General features: G+C 45.8%; 1 protein-coding gene across 7 annotated transcripts in view; it reads left to right on the top strand.

Annotated features, from left to right (window-relative positions):
• The window catches only part of LOC139562318 (ubiquitin carboxyl-terminal hydrolase 54-like), a 101,137-nt gene that overhangs the window by 70,285 nt on the left and 14,826 nt on the right, over window positions 1-16,026 (top strand). For 6 of the 7 annotated variants that reach the window (XM_071379921.1, XM_071379918.1, XM_071379920.1 and 3 more), the window contains 11 exons: window positions 1,418-1,552; window positions 4,281-4,394; window positions 4,583-4,665; window positions 5,688-5,793; window positions 8,966-9,112; window positions 9,641-9,790; window positions 12,726-12,894; window positions 13,134-13,313; window positions 14,454-14,630; window positions 15,091-15,685; window positions 15,829-15,962. In XM_071379921.1, coding sequence (XP_071236022.1) covers window positions 1,418-1,552; window positions 4,281-4,394; window positions 4,583-4,665; window positions 5,688-5,793; window positions 8,966-9,112; window positions 9,641-9,790; window positions 12,726-12,894; window positions 13,134-13,313; window positions 14,454-14,630; window positions 15,091-15,685; window positions 15,829-15,962 — 1,990 coding nt within the window. The remainder of the gene's footprint in view (window positions 1-1,417; window positions 1,553-4,280; window positions 4,395-4,582; window positions 4,666-5,687; window positions 5,794-8,965; window positions 9,113-9,640; window positions 9,791-12,725; window positions 12,895-13,133; window positions 13,314-14,453; window positions 14,631-15,090; window positions 15,686-15,828; window positions 15,963-16,026) is intronic. The other variant, XM_071379922.1, reaches the window with a different exon arrangement.

Genomic DNA, 16,026 nt, shown 5'->3' with positions numbered 1-16,026 from the left:
TGGCCAGCTGGCAGGACTTGGAGAGTGAAAGAGCCCTGTGGGTTCAACGAGGCCATCCTTTTAGCTACTGGCTAACTAGGTCTGGTCCTTTTAACTGTGACCGGTTAGCTGGTTTCACACTCGTGTCTACTGTACCTCAGTGTGAGTCATAGTCATTGTAGGCTTAAGTGTACTTCTGCTGCTCCCTCTGCACTTTCTCTCTCTTTCTCTTTCACTCCATCTCCCCCCACCCCCTCTCTCTCTCCCATTCTCTCTCCCCCTCTGCTCTCTCCACATCTCCCTATGCTCCCTTTCCCTTTTCCTCCATCTCCCTCTCTCTCCCTCCCTCTGGTCTCCCTCTCTCCTCTCTTTCTCTCCCTCTCTCTTGATGTTTCAGCCTTATCGGAATTCACCAGGGCTCATTTGAGGGGTCGATTACAGGGCATTTCTGCCAGGCATTTAATTTGAGAAGAATTATTAGGCTATGATCATTTATCCTCTCCCCACTTCTTTCCCTGCCGCTCCTGTTCTCTCTCCCTTACCTCACCCACCTCTTCTCTTCTCCTCTCGCTCTCTCTCCTCCTTGCGCAAGATAAATTGAGGTGCAGCGGCAGGGCAAACGTGTGTATGTGTGTGCGTGTGGGTGTTTGTGTGCCTGCATGTGTCTGTGTCTGCTTTCCCAATAAACACTCACATTGTTCAGGGTGTTTTGATTGAGGAAACAGAAAGACATTATAATGGGCCATCTTCTCTCAGTAAGTCTAGGTTGTGTTATGAGATTAGTCCATTCGTAAGGATGTCTTGCATCTGAACGTGTCATGCCCTGTGAACCCTGTGAAATGATCAATCAATCAATCAATCAATCAAATGTATTCAAGAAGCCCTCCTTACATCAGCTGATGTCACAAAGTGCTGTACAGAAACCCAGCCTAAAGGCCCAAACAGAAAGCAATGCAGGTGTAGAAGCACGGTGGCTCGGAAAAACTCCCTAGAAAGGACAGAACCTAGGAAGAAACCAGGCTATGAGGGGTGGCCAGTCCTCTTCTGGTTGTGCCGGGTGGAGATTATAACAGAACATGGCCAAGATGTTCAAATGTTCATAGATGACCAGCAGGGTCAAATAATAATAATCACAGTGGTTGTAGAGGTTGCAACAGGTCAGCACCTCTGGAGTAAATGTCAGTTGGCTTTTCATAGCCGATCATTGAGAGTCTCTAGAGAGTTGAAAACAGCAGGTCCGGGACAAGGTAGCATGTCCGGTGAACAGGTCAGGGTTCCATAGCCTCAGGCAGAACAGTTGACATTGGAGCAGCAGCACGACCAGGTGGACTGGGGACAGCAAGGAGTGATCAGGCCAGGTTGTCCTATAATTTCTTTACTCCAGAAAGTGTGAAAGTTATTGACCCTGCTATGTTATTGTGTTTCTTGTTGTTTCTAGAGTATCTTTGCCCAGTTCCAGTTCAGCAGTGAGAAGGTGCTGCCGTCTGACGCGCTCCGCAGCGCCCTGGCCAAGACCTTCCAGGACGAACAGCGCTTCCAGCTGGGCATCATGGACGACGCTGCAGAGTGCTTCGTAAGAGACAACCCTCCCTCACTCTTCCACTCTTCCTCTCTCACCTCCCTTATTCCTCCATACTTACTTACCTTATCCCTCACTTCCCCACGTGCATTACCCTTCATTCTTCCACTCCTGCTTATTTTGTTTTATATACATCTACAGTTGAAGTCGGAAGTTTACATACACTTAGGTTGGAGTCATTAAAACTCGTTTTTCAACCACTCCAAAAATGTCTTGTTAACAAACTACAGTTTTGGCAAGTCGGTTAGGACATCTACTTTATGCATGACACAAGTAATTTTTCCAACAATTGTTTACGGACAGATTATTTCGCTTATCACAATTCCAGTGAGTCAGAAGTTTACATATATTAAGTTGACTGTGCCTTTAAACAGCTTGGAAAATTCCATAAAATGATGTCATGGCTTTAGAAGCTTCTGATAGGATAATTGACATAATTTGAGTCAATTGGAGGTGTACCTGTGGATGTATTTCAAGGCCTACTTTCAAACTCAGTGCCTCTTTGCTTGACATCATGGGAAAATCAAAAGAAATCAGCCAAGACCTCAGAAAAAAAAATGTAGACCTCCACAAGTCTGGTTCATCCATGGGAGCAATTTCCAAACACCTGAAGGTACCACGTTCATCTGTACAAACAATAGTACGCAAGTATAAACCCCATGGGACCACGTAGCCGTCATACCGCTCAGGAAGGAGACGCGTTCTGTCTCCTAGAGATGAACGTACTTTGTTGCGAAAAGTGCAAATCAATCCCAGAACAACAGCAAAGGACCCTGTGAAGATGCTGGAGGAAACGGGTACAAAAGTATCTATATCCACAGTAAAACGAGTCCTATATCGACATAACCTGAAAGGCCGCTAAGCAAGGAAGAAGCCACTGCTCCAAAACCTCCATAAAAAAGCCAGACTACGGTTTGCAACTGCACATGGGGACAAGGTCGTACTTTTTGGAGAAATGTCCTCTGGTCTGATGAAACAAAAATATAACTGGCCATAATGACCATCGTTATGTTTGGAGGAAAAAGGGGGAGGGCTGGCAAGCCGAAGAACACATCCCAACCGTGAAGCACGGGGGTGGCAGCATCATGTTGTGGGGGTGCTTTGCTGCAGGAGGACTGGTGCACTTCACAAAATAGATGGCATCATGAGGCTGGAAACTGATGTGGATATATTGAAGCAACATCTCAAGACATCAGTCAGGAAGTTAAAGCTTGGTTGCAAATGGGTCTTCCAAATGGACAATGTCCCCAAGCATACTTCCAAAGTTGTGGCAAAATGGCTTAAGGACAACAAAGTCAAGGTATTGGAGTGGCCATCACAAAGCCCTGACCTCAATCCTATAGAAAATTTGTGGGCAGAACTGAAAAAGCATGTGCGAGCAAGGAGGCCTACAAACCTGACTCAGTTACACCAGCTCTGTCAGCAGGAATGGGCCAAAATTCACCCAACTTATTGTGGGAAGCTTGTGGAAGGCTAACTGAAACGTTTGACCCAAGTTAAAGAATTTAAAGGCAATGCTACCAAATACAAATTGAATGTATGTAAACTTCTGACCCACTGGGAATGTGATGAAGGAAATAAAAGCTGAAATAAATCATTCTCTCTACTATTATTCTGACATTTCACATTCTTAAAATAAAGTGGTGATCCGAACTGCCCTAAGACATTACTAGGATTACATGTCAGAAATTGTGAAAAACTGTGTTTAAATGTATTTGGCTACGGTGTATGTAAACGTCCGACTTCAACTGTATATAGAAACAGAAGAGCTAAGGGATCAGCTGAAAGGGATCTCATAGCTAAATGCTGTATGTTGACACCAGACATTTGCAGTAGCATAACATTTACAAAACAGTGGTAGAGTCACTATTTTCTTTGGCAGAACAAAGGAAAGTTTGGGAAGTGTTTTTCACTTTGGGAAGCTGCAGGGCAGAGTTCTGTACAGGGCCTTTTCCTGATCCCACCGACAGTAAGCAGAGTCCACCTGGTCTCCAAACTACGACAAAGAAACCAACGAGCCTGCTCCCTCCTTCTCCCCTCTCAGAGGTGCATGATTGTAAAGAATCATTTATTTCCTCCTTACCAGGTAATCTTATAAGCAATGCCATTGGGCAGCCAGCCAGAGGATTGTTCCTTACCCTGTATCTCTATCTGGGCCTGTTCTCTCCTCTCCACCTCTCTTCCTTCTCTCCTATCTCTCCTATCTCTCCTCTCTCCCCCTCTTCTGCTTGTTTAGCAGCCCTTATGTTCTGCTGACAACCGGGAACATACAAAAACTGCAACTTGGGTGGTTTTTTAATGTGTATTATTCGAGGTGTTTGGCTGAGGTCCGGAGGCAGTGAGATGGTGGGTGCGGGGCAGATGCTAACTGTACACTGGACCCTCCCCGTGGAGACCCTCTTTCTGCGGTGCTGCAGCTTATGTGTGCAGAACTCTGCTGTGATCCCACCGCCCAGAGGGCTCCTGCCTGCAGTTCGAGTGATCAATCAACCAGTAAATTATCCAAGTATAACCGACCAGAGCCTCTGTGATTCACTGGACTTCAGTGATTTTTTTCAAAAGGATATTTTCTTTGTGTGTTGGTTTTGTCATGACGTAGTAGTGTGATTAAGTAAAAACATAAATGTGGACAAGCACACACACACTTGCGTACATGCACAATTACACACCAAGAAAACGGGCATAACGCTAACGTGACTGTCTCTACCTGTTGCCCCCACAGGAGAATATTCTAATGCGGATCCATTTCCACATCTCAGATGAGACCAAAGAAGACATCTGCACAGCCAAGCACTGCATCCCACACCAGAAGTTTGCCATGACACTCTTCGAACAGGTCAGCACAAACACAAGCATCAGTACAAATACAAGCCTAAGTAAATTCTTTATATTATCACAGTCAATCAAAACATTTTTAATCTCAGAATTGATCCGCCCATCCATTCCTATTTTAATGAACTGAAGTGAAGCCATCTCTTGTTATCATAGTCACGTAACTTGATGTGTGTGTGTGTGTGTTTGCAGTGTGTGTGCAGCAGCTGTGGGGCCTCCTCTGACCCACTGCCCTTTATTCAGATGGTGCACTACATCTCCACCACCTCCCTCTGGTAAGTAACCCTCTGACTGAGGAAACAGCACTGAGCCGACTGGTTCTGACTGGTACTGACTAGTTCTGACTGGTACTAACTAGTGATCTGACTGGTACTGACTAGCTCTCACTGGTACTAACTAGTGTTCTGACTGGGACTGACTAGCTCTCTTATTCTTGGGGTTAGGAGCTGTCAGCAACACCTTTCTGGGCTATGGGAGGAGAATCATCCCGCCGTTAGGCTACAGACTAGCTGTAGTGAACCAGGGGCCGCCTGCCCGCCCGCCCGCCCGCCTACGTCTCCAGCTGTGTGCTGTAGCCAGTCAACCCAGAGGGCTTGTTATGCTATAAGCAAACTTCTTATGCAAAAGTTATGAAATGTCTCCATTCATATTTCATGAGATGAGTCTGGTATTTGTTCTGTATGGGCTCTATCTGATTCTTGAACGCTGTTCTGGCCCAGATATAAGCCCAAAATCCCCCAACACAAGCCTCTCTCTCTCTCTCTCTCTCTCTCTCTCTCTCTCTGTCTTAGAGAAACACACACATACACAAACACACTCTCCACGAACCCCTCAGAGGAGTGTGTTGTATCCTGACAACGGTTTGTTTGCCAATAACAAAGGTCTGTCTCCTGAGACCTAGTCATCTCTCCTGCACCAGAGCACAGAGCAAAGCTACAGTATAACCCTGGAGCGTCTTTGAGGTGTGCACCTCTATAGGTGGAGAGATCTCCCCAGAGACCTGGAGAGAATGGGAAGGGACAAAGAGTCACCTTGTAGATGAGTGCCCTGCAGTGAAGGGCAGTGCTGTCTCACATGAACAGTAGCACCCGTGTTAAGGCTGGGGCTGTATTGTCTGTCTTTTAGTACGATGTCTTTATTGAAAAGTGTTTTTATCGAAAAGTTACATTTAACACACTCTGTATATGTGGATGACTCACACCCACAACCCCGATGTTGCAAGGACTAGACGTCTGAGTGAGTGTCGTCTCATACTGTCGATGTCTGAGTGTCAGTGTTCTGTGTGTTTCTGCTACAGTAACCAGGCGGTGAGGATGTTGGAGTGTAGAGACAAGCCCACACCAGACATGTTTGGAGAGTTGCTCCGCAACGCCAGCACTGTGGGAGACCTACGCAACTGTCCGGTGAGTTTCGCAAAGGCGATATCGTAACCTACGAGGTTCATCCTAGGTGTGATTATACTAGCACACTATATTTTACCATACCATAGACCAGGGTTTCCCAGCCACCGGGCTCCGGACTGGTACCCGGGCCGCTGGCCCTAGGTATAAAAATAAGAATATAGATTTTTTTCCCCCCTAGCACATGGGACAGTAATCAATTAACTCGCCGCAGCCCATTCTGCGAGCCAATCACGCTTTTCTTACTCCCTGAAGCATAGAAAAAAGACAAACCCACAACAGGTGCTAATTGGATGAACTGGACACGCATCAAGTCTCTTACATTCTGTCAGTAGCCACCTAAACGTGTCAGTGCCAGAGTGCCGTTGTAGTTACAGTCGCAAGTTTACATGGACATGGATGATATGCAATTTACAAAAACATGAATGTGACAGCGTTCTACACTGAACAAATATATAAACACAAAACATGTGCATTTTTTGTCCCATGTTTCATGAGCTGAAATAAAAGCTTATTTCTCACATACCTGTTAGTGAGCATTTCTCCTTTGCCAAGATAATCCATCCACCTGACTGGTGTGGCATATCAAGAAGCTGATTATTAAACAGCATGATCATTGCACAGGTGCACCTTGTGCTGGGGACTATAAAAGGCCACTTTAAAATGTGCAGTTTTGTCACAACACAATGCCACAGATGTCTCAAGTTTTGAGGGAGTGCGCAATTGGCATGCTGACTGCAGGAATGTCCACCAGAGCTGTTGCCAGGGAATGTAATGGTAATTTCTCTATCTTAAGCAGCCTCCAACGTCATTTTAGAGAATTTGGCAGTATGTCCAACCAGCCTCACAACTGCAGACCACGTGTATTGCCTCATGTGGGCGAGCGGTTTTCTGATGTTAATGTTGTGAACAGAGTGCCCTATGTTGGTGGTGGGGTTATGGTATGGGCAGGCAGAAGCCATGGACAATGAACACAATTGCATTTTATTGAGATACGTGAGGAGATCCTGAGGTCCATTGTCATGCCATTCATCCGCCACCATCACCTCATGTTTCAGCATAATGCACAGCCCCATACTGCAAGGATCTGTACACAATTCCTGGAAGCTGAAAATGTCCCAGTTCTTCCATGGCCTGCATACTCACCAGACATGTCACCCATTGAGCATGTTTGGGATGCTCTGGATTGACGTGTACGACAGCGTATTCCAGTTACCGCCAATATCTAGCAACTTCACACAGCCATTGAAGAGGAGTGGGACAACATTCCACAGGCCACAATCAGCCTGATGAACTCTGTGAAGGAGATGTGTCGTGCTGCATGAGGCAAATGGTGGTCACACCAGATACTGACTGGTTTTCTGATCCACACCCCTACCTTTTGTGGGGGGTATCTGTGACCAACAGATGCATATCTATATTCCAAGTCATGTGAAATCCATAGATTAGGGCCTAATGAATTTATTTAAATTGACTGATTTCCTTATATGAACTGTAACTCAGTAAAATCTTTGAAATTGTTGCATGCTGCGTTTATATTTTTGTTCAGTGTATATTGCATTTATATTTACCACATATTATTGCTTATGGTGGTGAAAATGGTCTGATTTATTAATTTCTTGGAGCCACTTTTTGGGGGATTATTCAGTCAATGAAAATAACTGTACTCTCACACATATGCATGCTCAGACACACAATCTAACTGAGGCTTGTATTGAGTGTGTGTAACGCCTGTCGTCGGAAGGAGTGGACCAAAGCGCAGCGTGAAAAGTGTTCATGATTATTTATTTATCAAAAAACACTTGAACAAAGTAACAAAATGAAAGCAAACAGTTCTGTCAGGTAACAGAGACTAAACAGAAAATAACTACCCACAAAACATAGGTTGGAAAAGGCTACCTAAGTATAATTCCAAAACAGAGACAACGATAGACAGCTGCCTCTGATTGGGAACCACACTCGGCCAAAAACAAAGAAGTAGAAAACATAGAAATAAAGAAACTAGAATGCCCACCCTAGTCATACCCTGGCCTAACCAAAATAGAGAATAAAAGCCTCTCTATGGCCAGGGCGTGACAGTGTGGGCCGACTGGTTCAGCGGAACTCCATGGCTTCATGGCAGTAAACAACATTCGGAGGTCAGCCAAGCACACAGTCCTCAGTGCTCCGACTGTAATATCTCTGGGTTCGACACTGAACTGAAAGGACCAGGGGGGCTCAACATGAGCAGCTCAAAGTATTATTTGAAAATTTCAACCACATGAAATCTCCCAGTCAGACATTACTCCTATTATTCATGTACTCCCTCCCAGCTTTGTCTTATCAAACATTAAAGCCTATAAAGTCCCGTAAGGTGAACACTAGAGTCTACATATATCTAACGAGCTCCCACAATGTTGTACAATTAAAGACATTTTTCAGAACAGTATTTTTTTTCTCTGTAAGTATTGGCTGACTGAGGCTTCTACCGCTGGTCTGTGTGTGAGAAACCCCAGTGCTCTCATGTGCTGTGAGAAAGTCTCCTCTGTTTATGGCAAATTTGGCGTGTGCACAGTCGCTGCCTTCAGGGGGCCTTCCGCCTGCCTGTTTCCAGCCTCACTTCTGGGGAAACGAGGTCAAGATGGCAGGTGCATGCGGTGACATGCGTCCCTCTCCCACGCAAACAAACGCATACAAACGCACACACACACACCGCTCTGGCCAAAATCAGCTTTATGAAAGGAATCCTGTGGTAAACCTTCTCTTAAGGAACCTCACATGCTGCTGGACCCAGTGTAAAGGACGGTTGGCTCTCTGTGACAGGCATAGAAGTGACACTTGAATTGGGGGATGTCATTGTCAGGACTTGGCCTACAGCCAGCTGACCTTTTCAGACACAGCTTACTGTGAGTGCTGCCTTGAAATGAACCATCGTCAACGCTGAACTAGCTAAATGGATAAAGATCACTGTCCACTCAGTACGTAATGAGTCATGGTAGACTTTGCTTTAGGATTTCTTTGTTTGTTAGAGGATTTTGTGTTTATATTTGTGATTTATTACGCTCAATTTACCGTCTGCCTCTCCCACTCCATCTCTTGCCCTCTACCTTTCTTCTCCCACCTCCTCTTCACGCGGACTCTTCTTCCCTCTCTCTCCTCCTTCCCGCCTCTCTTTCTCCCTCCCTCCCTGCTTCAGAGTAACTGCGGGGAGAAGCTGCGCATCCGTCGGGTGCTGATGAACTCTCCCGAGATCATCACCATAGGTCTGGTGTGGGACTCTGACCACTCAGATCTGGCAGAGGACGTCATCCACAGCTTGGGCACCTGCCTGCGCCTGGGGGATGTAAGACACACACACACACACACACACACACACACACACACACACACACACACACACACACACACACACACACACTCTTACAGTTTCCTTTACAAGATGCCACAAGGTTAGGCTGTTCTGGGTTTGCATATGCTGTAATGTGTCTAGCCTCTAACACCAGAGTGGGTAAAAAGAAGTCTGATGTCTCTATACTCTGACTCAGTTGTAAACACACAAGTCAGGCACCATCTTCCATCTCTATTGAATCTTTCATGGTGTTTACCGGCTGTAAAAGCGAGCTAACCTTTGAGAACCTCTGGAGAGGTGTTGTGATCTGATACAGACATTCCTGATGTCTGTTTGGGCCTCAGTTGATGTAAATGTATGACAGGCAAAATGTATTATGGATTATATTTACTGTAAGGGCCTAATTTGTTACATTAACCCACATATGTTTTTGATGTACAGTATTGCAGTACAGTGTATTTTGAATTTCCTTATGGGGCTGAATATCAGTGCATCAATCTGTCCTCTCCTTGTGCCTCACAGCTCTTCTACAGAGTGACTGATGACAAAGCCAAGCAGGCAGAGCTCTACCTGGTGGGCATGGTGTGTTACTACGGCAAGCACTACTCCACCTTCTTCTTCCAGACCAAGATACGCAAGTGGATGTACTTTGACGACGCACATGTCAAAGAGGTAAAAAAAACAAATACCAAATCGACCCGGGTGAATGGCTCCAGAAGTTGCCTTATCCACAGATCTAAGATTACTTTAACCCTAGCCATAACCATTATGATGAAAGAATATCTGACCCTGTGTCAGTGGTTAGGGGCAACTTTTACCTACTCTGTGTTAGGCATGGGCATGAGTAATCGAGTACTCGAACGGACGTCAAAGCTCAATATTTAACCAGAGATCAAATACTGTAAAACTATTTGGTGGAATGTGCTTTGTGGCTGCCTGAACGGGCAAGTAAAATTCTGTCTTGAAGACAATGTTAATTTGCTTTACATCATTGCTTTACATCATTCACTCAATTGCGTTCCGACCACTCCCTACGCTCGCGCGTGCTGAGTGCGCACACAAGCTCCCGTTAGGCCTACAGAAATAAATACCTATAAAAACGTATCTAACTGATAGGATACCCAAACTACATTCCTTGCCAAATGATGACAGTTTTATCTTCAATTCAAAATGGACTGGTTGATTGAAGTAGGAAAATATGTGTTCCAACAACGAGCTTCAGTTTTTAAATAATTCCTGTCCTGTCTATTTTCCGCTTAGGCTACTTTGCGAACTGCCATTTAGAGTTAGTTACCCTAGGCTATAACCCCAGTAAACATAGACAGGTTCCACACTGAAAATTTGCAAAACATTAGTTTGATAAAGACAAAGAGCACATTCTTTGGGCTCCCAAGTCCCAAGTTTATGTTTGTAACCCAGAATTCTTTCTTCTTTCCACTCCCCAAATTGAGCCCCGTTTCAAATGATCACTTTTTGACAACGACTGTTCCAGATTCAAGGTGCGCATCACTTCACACGGGCAACTTTTTTCATTCCAGTGTGGCCCTTGTCTTCTAAAAATGTATTTTGAGTACTCAAACAGTCAAAAAACGTCAAATGCCCATCCTTACTCTGTGTGAATGTATTTTAAAAAAATAAAAAAAAGTTTACTGTGTAATTTCTGTGTTTTATTCTCCTGGTATGTTTGTATTTAAAAATCATACAAGCCATAATTGGCTGTGCTGTGCTCCTCACTTGGGTGATGTTACTGTGACATAAACATGAGCTATACAAGTGTTTTTCCTGAGAATCCTCTCAGATATGAGTCCTCCTTCTTATATGTTAATGTCTCTGTCTCTCTCTTTCACGTTGCTGTGTCAAGAGGGAGAGGATATTCATGTTTTAACAGCGAAATACCTGTTTTCTTTCATTGCTAAACAGTGGCCTGGCCCATCGGACCTATTCTAAGCCCTCTCTCTCTCTCTCTGTCTCTCTCTCTCTCTCTGTGTTTGTTGCTCATTTCACCACCCACAGCGCCATTAGTTTACATTGACTCACTAACGAGCTGGGGGTGTTTTTACTCCATTTTTTATATGTGACATAGGCTGTGTTGTCATGACAGCCAAAGGAGGGATGGTTGTCATGGTAGTAGTTTAGTTTAAGGGAAATTCCACGGTAACGGAATTACGCTGAGAGTGCTTTGAACAATTTACACCGTTCAAAAAAAACCATTTACCAGTAAAACTGTGCGGATGCAAAGTTTGGTGACAGAATTACGGTAAAATCTCACTCAGTTTTATTCTGTTACCATACTTTGTATCTGCACAGTTCTTCCTGTAAATGGGTTTTTGTAAAATGTTCAGTGGGAATTGTTAAAAGTAGTCCTTGTGCATAGAGTTCTCTACGGTTTGTTAAACTTTGAAATCAATGGTTTTTGTTTAGTGTAGATTTTAAAGTGAAAAATCTCAGCGTAATTCCGTTACCATGGAATTGCCCTTAGTCAACTTTATTATCCTACGGTGGATATTCACACCATACGAAAATTACAATATGAACAACAATCAACAAGTATGTTCAGTTGTTCATGCAAAGAAACATGTAACCTGCCACAGTCTTTATCATGGACAAAGAGAGGACCCCAAAGCCTGTCACATGAGGTCAACTGGATGAACTCTGATTGGTGGTTCACACTTCAGCAGTGTTGTGAGCAGTCATGGGTGTGATTTCTGATTGGCTTCTCCTGCAATTCCAGGTCAGGTCCCGTCTCCCAGTGTGACTTGGTGTGTGAGCAACGAGCAGAGGTGTTAGTTAGTTAGTTCCACACGCCTGGCCTGCTGACCCAGCTGTGGTGTATCTCTCTCAGCCCCCCCCCCACCCACTGGTCTGGGTCTCTCATCTCCTTTCTGACATCCCTTCTTCCCTTTTCCCCTTCCTCTATCTTCTCTCCCCTCTTCCTTCTCTCCTCTCTTATCTTATCATTGCTTTAGTCTCATAATGGCTGTGCTGTACGTTCACTCCTGGACAGTTGCACACAAAGTAGCGCTTTCTCTCTTTTTTTGTCTCTTTCTTTCTGTCTCTCTGTCTGCCTCTCTCTCTGTCTGCCTCTGTGTGTCTGTAAAGCCGGCATGTGAGCCAGTGAGGGTTTGAACAAAAGTGGCCTGAAACAGTGGATATCCCTCCATTGTTTATCTGGCCAGCTGGACAGGAGGGTGTGGCCAATAGAGAGCCAGAGCACAGCGGCCACCACTGTAGACACACACACACACATTTAGACTTTCAAACACACACTCTTGCGTTGGGAAAACCAGGTTGAGGTAAGACAGGGTTGGAAAATGGAGGGAAAGACTTTGCTTGATAACAACTTCCCTCGTGACTCTTGGTTCTTGCCCCTCTGGCACTTACAGACAGTTCATGTTTTCCAGTAAATATTGTACTGTAAATGTTTTGTTTTACTAACTCTCATTCTTATGTGAGCTCACTTGCATTGCTCTATGTGTAATTTTCTGGATGTTTCTCTGTCCCAACAGTTTGAGATTCACATCAGGGATGGGCTGAATACTCACATCTAAACACCTTTATTTTGATTTCCCTGGAAAGTTGTGACAGCGCTTTCCTCTCTTCCTGGTAGATCGGGCCCAAGTGGAAGGACGTGGTGTCGCGTTGCATCAAGGGCCACTATCAACCCCTGCTACTGCTCTACGCTGACCCCCGGGGGACGCCCGTGTCAGTGCAGGACCTGCCCTCCCGCCTGGACCTGCACCACTTCAACAAGGCTTACTACGACAGCGAGGACTCGGGTACGAGACGCCTCGCGTCACACAAGATCACTGCTACACACACAGGATGGCTGTTACATACTACGCCTGGGTTCAAATACTATCTGTTTTCTTTCAAATTAAACTAATGGAATAGTCCCTAAAGTGCAAACCCCGCCCATCTGGTACCGCGGCTTGTGTTATCCCATTATCTCTGCAGGCTGTCTGTGTCTGTTCCGTTGTCATGCTGACGTGTTTTGCTCATCATGTGTCGTCATCAGGCCGGGAGCCATCCATCTCAAGTGACACTCGCACCGACTCGTCGACAGACAGCTACTCCTACAAGTACTCCCACTCCCACCATGAGTCCATGGCCAGCCACTTCTCCTCCGACTCCCAGGGAACCGTCATCTGTAACCCGGACAATGATGCAGCCTCACACAGCAGCCTGGAGACCACAGGTAGGAGGCGGAGGAATTCAATTCAATTGTTTGAGGTGAAGAAAACATTACTTTGAGAAGCTCCACAGCTCATTAGTGGTGGTGAGTTACGACAATCAGAAATACTATCAGCCCCAAATGGGCACATTTATAAGCCTACATTTGCGCGCAGGCCAGGTAGCTTAGGTCTACTTCTATGCGTAATCAGGTGCGCGTCCTTACTCAACATTGACAGTAGCGACAATGACTAAATTGACAAAACTGGAATGAAATACACCAAAACTTGTTTCTCACAAATGTAGCATAGGTTGTGTGCTCTGCAAACAATGTAAAGACTGTAATGATAATATATTGAATGCATTAACATAAATTACCATAACCAAACAAACATTGCAGATTAGAAAATTAACGGTAAATGTAATACTGGTGATCTATGTAATGGGGAATTGATAGACACTAACAATCAAGGAAAACAATTCACACAATGAAGTTATGAAACAATGAATGTTGTCAAATTGGCGGGAGAGAGCACATTCTGGAACGAGACGTGCTTTGTGCATTTAAGCCACACTCCCCTTCTTCTTGGACCGTTCCATCCCCGCGCCCTCCGCAATGGATTGTCTCTGCCTCCGCAATGGATTAGTTCACTGAGATAGGCGCGAATCAGACAGGTTTCTCGTGTGCCATAAAAAATTTATATATTTGCTGAATGCTCAACTAAACAAAATCTCGGTCGACCAACAGCCTATCGACCAGTCGACTAATTGGGGTCAGCCCTATTATATACATACACACAAACATATATATGGAATAGATGCACACACACACACACACACACACACACACTCACGCAGACACACACATTCATACACACATTGACACACACACACACACACATACAGTATACTCCCACGCATATACACAGACTAAGCTATATATTTATTCATGCTTTTACCTTGCACACATGCAACTACTTAGGATTATGCATGTAATACTCACCCCAACATACTGAGACAGTTTTGTATGTACTGTATAGAGGATTAAAGCCACAGCCATTACCCAATCATGTTAATCATTGATCATGTGTCATCATGTCTCGCATGTCCTAACCACATAAACGGTCATTCAAAATGTCCTCCCCCGCTTCTCATTGTTGCTAAGGCCAAGTGGCGGACAGTGGACCAGTGCAGTGCCACTCTTTGAGGAAAGGTGGGACAGTGGACAGAAAGGGCGGGGCCTGTGACAGGAGGCGGAGCTCTAGTCGTCCTCGCCGACTTGAGGAGAGGAGCCGGGGCTCTAAGACTGACGAGGCCACGTCTGCAGGTTACCACAGCGAGGGTATGCAGGAACCAATCACACGGTAGAACCAGGAGACTAGTGACCAACCACACAGCAGAGCCAGGGGACAAGTGACCTATGAAATAAGGGCATGATGGCTCAGGAGACTATATACTGTATCTAGAAACTTACACTTCATCAGAATCAGTGCCTCAGTAGTTCAAAGTATTTTGGTTTTCCAAATTTAACCAGAAGATCAGAATCAGGTACAGGAGTAGGGTATCGTGTAGTATACTGTAATATGTGTGTCCTCACCATTTTATTTTGTTCTGTCCAGTTATCAGTTATCACCAAAGTTGTCACTCACGTTGCACTTTCAGACCATTATTTTCTTGCTTTTTCCACCTCTCCCCCATCGACACATGACATCATACCACTAACGTCTTTATCTCCCGCTCTCGCTCTGTCTCCCTTCCTTCAATCTCACTCCTTTTCTCTCCCCTCTCTCCCTGGTTTCTAGGTGAGACTCTGAAAGAGCAGCAGGCACCACGCACCGCAACCAAGTCCTCCTCCTCCAGTCGACTGAGGGACTTCAAGGAGACCATGAGCAACATTATCCACAGCCGGCCCCTCTCCGCCTCCTCCTCGGGCTCCGGGGCCCTTGGAGGTCTAGGGGTTGAGCCGGGGGCCGCCACCAAGTCCAGAGACTGGGAGGCCGACAGCACCAGCAGTGAGTCCAAGTCCAGCTCCTCCGGGGGACGCTACAGACCGGCCTGGAGGCCCCGGAGAGAGGTCCTCAATATAGACAGCATCTTCAGCAGGGAGAAACGCAGACAGGCCGGGTATAGTCCCCTAGGGGCCACCTTGCCTGAAGACAGTGGGGCCCCAGCCGAGGGCTCCACAGGGTCAGTCACTGGAAAAGGACAGGGGCCCTTTGGTAATATGGCCTCTTCTTGGACCCTGCCGACCCCCAGGGGCCATAAGATGGAGCAGCAGCCCCCCAGGCTCATCCAGAGGATGGAGAGCGGCTATGAGAGCAGCGAGAGGAACAGTAACAGTCCTGTCAGCCTGGACATGCCTCTCAGCGAGGGACCCAATGCTGTTAATGCACACAGGTACAGTCAACTATTCATACCGTTATGACCACTATGAAAGATTCCAGATGACTGTAACTCACATATCCGAAAAAGGTAGAGTCACACATGGACATGGTGAACTGCGTATGACCTCTCCGTCTGTTTCCCTGCGTGTCTCTCAGGGACACCGGTCTGAAGAAGCCCTCCAAGTCTGGCTCAGGTCCATCATGGCGCACCGTGCCCAAGTCTAAGAGCAGCAGCGCTCTACTGCAGGATGTCAAGGCTTCATGTAGAGGCAACAGCCACGTAAGCCTGGGTAGGTCTGAGTCCGTGTGTGTGATTGTGTTTCCCACAATGTGTGTGGGAAAGTGATTTTTACG

The sequence above is a fragment of the Salvelinus alpinus genome, chromosome 32 (genome assembly GCF_045679555.1).
Source record: "Salvelinus alpinus chromosome 32, SLU_Salpinus.1, whole genome shotgun sequence".
NCBI lineage: Eukaryota > Metazoa > Chordata > Actinopteri > Salmoniformes > Salmonidae > Salvelinus > Salvelinus alpinus.
The sequence above is the reverse complement of the archived record's forward strand: the minus strand, read 5'-3'. Positions and strand labels throughout refer to the sequence as shown.